At 53.5% G+C, this 6000-nt stretch overlaps 1 protein-coding gene across 1 annotated transcript in view; it reads right to left on the bottom strand.

Moving 5' to 3' along the window:
- Positions 1-4995, bottom strand: part of EXOC6B (exocyst complex component 6B) — a 234381-nt gene extending 229386 nt beyond the window's left edge. Inside the window, exon 1 of the mRNA XM_039551599.1 lies at positions 4817-4995. Within this exon, the coding sequence (XP_039407533.1) occupies positions 4817-4929 (113 nt within the window). The 5' untranslated portion in view covers positions 4930-4995. The remainder of the gene's footprint in view (positions 1-4816) is intronic.
- Positions 4996-6000: the final 1005 nt, after the last annotated feature.

The raw sequence follows: 6000 nt of genomic DNA on the forward strand, positions 1-6000 counted from the left end.
TCCTGGCTGGGAGGGTGGGGAGAGGCTGGGCTGGAATTCCCAGGGAAGCTGTGGCTGCCCCTGGATCCCTGGGAGTGCCCAAGGCCAGGCTGGAGCACCCTGGGACAGCGGAAGGCGGGTGGAACAGGATCAGTGAAGGCCCTTCCCACCCAAACCATTCCACGACTCCCTGACCTGTCAAACATTCCATTCACAAGCCCCATAATCCTAAAAAGTGAAGGCAGGAGGACCTCGAGCTCCTCTGTCTCAGCTGACCTGGGCACAGGCAGGGAACGGCCATGGAATGATGCTGGAACAGGGAACGGGCATGGAAAACCCCAATCCCGGCCCCTGGGGCGGAGGAGGAATGGGAATAACTGCAAAAGGAATTCGGGAACACGGCTGAACTACGGGGCTGCTGTGAGCCCAGGCAGGAGCTGCTCGGCACAGACACGACCCCAGCTGGGCTCCCGGCTCTCACCCCTGCAGCTACATTTACATTTAACAGAGCTTCACTAGAAATAATAAAGAATTTAAATATGCAATTTATTGTTCCTTTATATTATCTATTATATGTGGTATTATTATATATTAAAAATTATTTTTATATTAAAATATTTATATAAATATTTATTATCTGTTTTATATTTATATATTATTATATATGAAGATTTATATCTATTCATATATTATGCTCATATTATATATTACTATATATTAAATAGCATATTATATATAGTTATATGTATTAACAATTATATTTATATATAAATATTTATATTTATCTATATTCATATTTAGTTATAGACTATTATATATTGATATTTATATTTATTTCTATATAGTATACTATTAGATATGATATAATAATATATATTAAATAGTATACTATATATTATATATATTAAAAATTATATCTTTTTATATAGATGGTTATATCTTTTTATATAGATGGTTATATCTTTTTATATAGATGGTTATATTATATCTATGTATTACTATATATATATTTATACTTATTTTATATATACTATATATTATTTTATATTACATATTCTATAACATTATTATAGAATAAATTATTAACATTCTTTATATCAATTTTAATTACTATTAAATAATAATTTAAACAGCTGAACAATTCTATTGACCAGAGTTCCAGATCTGGATGGTTTTACACAAAAGCCCAGCCTGGCTGATTAATCCCCGATTTTCCAGCAGGACTCTGGGAAGCACCAGCCCCGACAGGACCAATAAAGCCCAGAGCACCAAGGACCAGCCCGGAAAGCAAACACACACCTCCGAGGGAACAAAAACCAGGGGCGAGCTGCTCTGCAGAGGACACAAAAGCCCCGAATCGGGCAGGGAATAACGAGGATCAGCCGGGAATGCCGAGCCTCGCCAGCACCTGGCACTGCGGAGAGGCAGGAAAGGCGCAGGGACACCCTCCAGGCCAGGGATAACTGAGCTCCAGGGATAACTGAGCTCCAGGGATAACTGAGCTCCAGGGATAACTGAGCTCCAGGGAAAGCACCCCGAAAGGGACAATTCCTGCCAGAACGGAGCGAAGGCAGCTCCAGCCTCTCAGGGAAAAGCTGAATTTTGCAGCACGATGAGATTTTCTCATCATTTTTTTTTTTCACAAATTTTGTGGGGTGATGAGATTTTATCTGAGTTTAAAGTAGAGAGGAGACACGAAAATGTTGTGAGCGCACCTGTGCGGCCTCCCAGGGCGGCTTGAACTCATCAGGCGCTGATTAAAAACCTCCTGAATTTATCAAACGCTGCTTAAAAATCCTTCATCAACTCCCAAAAGCTGCCGATGCCACCCGAGAGCAGCCCGGGGCTCTCGGGAGGGACAGCCCTGCGCAGCCCAAGCTGTTTAAGCAGAGAGGAGATTAAGAAGTGACTTAATCCGGGCTGAGCCTGAGGCACGAGGTGCCAGCGGGTGCTAAAGGACACTGCAGAGGAGCACAGGCAGGGAAGGACGGCAGAACGCTCCCAGGCTGCAGCCAAGAGCTGCTTTTAGAAGATCTGAAATTCAGATATCACAGGGACAGCCCTCGGAGGCCAGGCTGAGCACAGGGCAAAGGGGGGAGGTTACAAACCCCGTTTTATGGGGTGCCATGAGAAAACCCCACTGTTACCCATCCCCACTCAGCGACCAGGGCCGGGATATCACCGACTGCCCAAAAAGAAATACAAACCCAGCTCAAGGGGACAGAAAGAGCAACAAACTTCAATTAAATGCAATAAAAATGAGGGCGCTTGGGTGTCAGAGTTCAGCCAAGAGCTGGTTTTAAGCCAGGAAGTTTCTCTTCCCCTACAAGGTTTTCCAGGCCCTGCAGAATTAAGGGATTCTTCAAAACCCAGACCAAGAGGGGACCCAAAATTACTCTGTAAAATCAGGTGTGAGGGAGAGAGAGGGAAAAAGAGGAATGAGACCAGCAGAAGGGAGCAGAATTAGAAGCAACGGGTGGAATTAGGAGAGGCTGAAAAGCAGCAAAGACATCCCAGCTTTGATTCCAGGAGCATCACAGAGCTCCCCACAGATCCCCGAGCTCGGTGTCCTCCAAACACCCCATACCTGGGGGGGGGGAAACAGAGCCCTGGCCCAGCTCCTCCCAGCCCCGGGACTGGGGCAGCGCTTCCCTGGGTCCCAATTCCCATTTGGGAAGCAATTCCTGTCTCCCAGAGCTGCACAATGGAGCCCCCAGAGCCAGAGGGGGAGCGGGGCTGGAAGGGACTTCAAGGAGGAACCTCCTCCTTGCCCGGCCCTAGGGCAGCAATTGCTGCCCTCAGCCTTTCCCATCCCCCAAAGCTCTCCCTGCTGGCTGGGACACGAACCCACCCGGACAGATCGAGGGCTGGGCCCTGCAGTTCCCCTCTGAACCCCTCCAGCCCCCAGGAACATCTCCGAGGAGCCAGGAACTGATAAAACCCCAAATCTGCAAACCAAGGAGGAGCAGGAACTGATAAAACCCCAATTCTGCAAACCCAAAAGGGCCAAGAACTGATAAAACCCCAAATCTGCAAACCAAGGAGACCAGCAACTGATAAAACCCCAAATCTGCAAACCAAGGAGACCAGGAACTGATAAAACCCCAGTTCTGCAAACCCAAAAGGGTCAAGACCTGGTAAAACCCCAATGCTCCAAACCCGAGCAGCAGCAGCACCCCAGGCACTCCAGCCAGGCTCGGAGCTGTGCTCTGGGAATGCTGGTCCTGGAGGAGAAGCCAGCCTGGCTCCTGGACACACAATTATTCCATGATGCCCACAAGAAATGAGTCACCTTTTTTTTTTAAAGAAGTTTCCACCATCCTCTTCTCCTGACTCTCGTGTTTACCCTGAGCTGCTGCAGATTAACTCCAAATCCTTGCTGCTCGTTCATATCCCCACACCCAACAGCGAATGAATAAAACCCAAACCTCTCCCAGCCCAGACACTCCGAGTGTTTCTCCTGTGGGAATGCAAAGCTCCACATCAAGCCCAACTCCTCACCTAACTTTAATACCAAGAAACAAGATCAGCTGCACTTCGTCCTCTGAAATGGAAAAAAACCCACCCACACTCTTCATCCCGGCAGTTCCCACCCATCCAAACCAGTTTTTGAGGATTAATAAATCTAATTCCCAGCACCTCCCGCTGTTCAGGTTACCTTGAAAAGTTTCCCGGGAGAGTTCCGGGAAGAAAACCGCGAGAACTCCAAATAAACGAAGGAATGGGGAACTCAGGAGTGAATCCAGAGCTCTGCTGCTCCACAGATTCAAGGCTCTGCCACTCGAGCTCCGTGCCAGCGCTGCAGCACCGCTGCAAGTCCCACAGCTCCGAGCCCCTGCTTTGTAAAGAGGCCCCAGGAGCGGCTCCAAACCATGACTTGGGGAAACCGAAGGCACAGGAATGAAGGGGTGCGAGGGGGGCTCCAGCCCTGAGTGCACCCAACCATCCCCACCTGGCACCGATTCCCTCCCTGGCAGCACCTGGGGCTGACGAGGAGCAGCTGAAACCCCAAATTCCCCTCACAGCAGGCACCAAACTCGGCCCCGAATTTAACTCGGAGATAACGCAGCTGTTCCCATTTTAACCCGAGTATTTTTGTAACGCTCCTGTCTCCCCCCTTCTCTCAGCGATCAGAATGTGGCTACAAGCAGTTATAAATATCCTCTCTCCATTCCTACCGCCCCTAATCCAGGGGATAACGCACACACCTGCGCTCAGACAACATTTTGGGTGGATTCAAAGCTCTTTGGAGAACTTCTCCATCACTTTAAAGGCGGGGAAGGAGGGATGAGTTATCTCAGCATCTCAGGGCAGCGATGCTGACTTGGTCCAGCAAGCCCGAACAGGGCTTAGGTGCGGATAATTGATCTAAAATAATCGCATTTTTTGAGAAATCGGGTGATTCCTCATCGGACACACCTTTTAGATTAACACTACAGAAGCCACTGGGGCAAAAGCTGCCCTGCCGCACAAATAAATCCCCAAAGAACGGCAGATGCAGAGGGATGGATGGAGCAGGGAAGGGGCAGCGCTGCCGGGCCGGGGCGGGCTCGGCACCCCGCGGACGGAGCGGGGCTGTCCCGGGGCGGGGGGCGCGCACCGGGGAAGGGGCTGGGCGGGAGAACAAAGGAGCCGCGAGCAGCCCGAGGGGTGCCCGCTGCGGACGGGACCGCGGCGCGGCCGAAGTGACAGAAACCGACAAAGGGCGCGAGCGGCTTTCCCAGGGTAACTCCGGCACAGCCCCGGGAAACCCTCCCCATCCCCGGAGCTCCGAGGAGCCGCAGCCGAGAGGGACAAGGATGCCCCGCTCCCCCCGCGGCTCGGGCAGGGCGCGCACCTGAGCGTGGGGCCGATGCAGGCCGTGTCCGTGCTCTCGATCTCGCGCAGGATCCGCTCGTGCTCCGCCGCCGTCTCCAGGCTCTCCAGCTCCGCCATCTTCGGCCGCTCCATGGGGCCGCTCCACCTGCGCGGCCCCGCCCGGCCCGGCCCGGCCCGGCCCCCCCGCCGGAGCGGCACCGCCGGGGCTGCTCGGCCCCGCTCCGCTCCGCGCGCGGCACCACGGGACATGTAGTGCGGGAGGGGCCCCGCCGTGCGGCACCACGGGAGATGTAGTCCGGGAGGGGGGAGGTGGGCGCACGGAGAACCACGGAAGTGTAGTCCGAGTAGGGCCGGGTGCGTGCGGCACCATGGGAGATGTAGTCCGGGAGGGGGCCGGGCCTGCGGCCGCTCCGCCCAGCGAGGGGGGACGGACCAGGGGCGGCCCCGGGCGAGGGGAGCCGGCGGGAGATTGGGTGGGGACGGTGTCGTACCCCTGAAGGGGACACAGACCCCCGTCCTCCGCATGAGAGGACAGAGCCCCATGGCTCGGACACCTCCGTGAAGGACACAGCCCCATGGCACAGTCCCCGTGTTGTACCCCGGGAGGGGACACGGCCCCGTGGCAGTGACACCGTTGTGACATCGCAGCAGGAAAGAACCTGTGTCCCTGCCCCGAGCAGAGGCAGCCCCCGCTCCTCCTTCCCCATCCTGTCCCTCAGCCCCACAAACGATGTCACCCCCACCCTGAAAAAGTGCCATTGGCTGCGGTCCCAAGCGTACGGGAAATCTCGCTGCGGAAAGCCGCTGTCCATAAAGGAGACAGAGGAGACAGAGGAGTCCTGAAGCTTCATTCAAATACAGGCAGAGTCCACTGGGGCACACGCCCGCGGGGTTTTCTCTCTCCAGGTTTTGGAGGGCGCAGCTTCCTTTATCCCAAACTCCCGGCCACTTGTTGCCCTCTTCCTTCCCCCATTGCTGAGGTACCAGGTCCCGAACCGCCTGCCACATATCCCACTTGAACCCGGCATTTTACCCCAAAGGTCAGAAACTCCGGCTCGCGCAGGCACACTTGTCTGTGTCAGGAGTCAGGCTGTCCGGGCTCTGTGACAAACCTGCTGCTGGAAGTTCATGGAGACATCAAGCCCCATCTCAAAGCCGTTCTCACCCACCCCTGTCACCCCCGGAACTGTGTGTGAAGCCATC

Source organism: Corvus cornix, chromosome 4, assembly GCF_000738735.6.
Source record: "Corvus cornix cornix isolate S_Up_H32 chromosome 4, ASM73873v5, whole genome shotgun sequence".
Taxonomy (NCBI): Eukaryota; Metazoa; Chordata; class Aves; order Passeriformes; family Corvidae; genus Corvus; species Corvus cornix.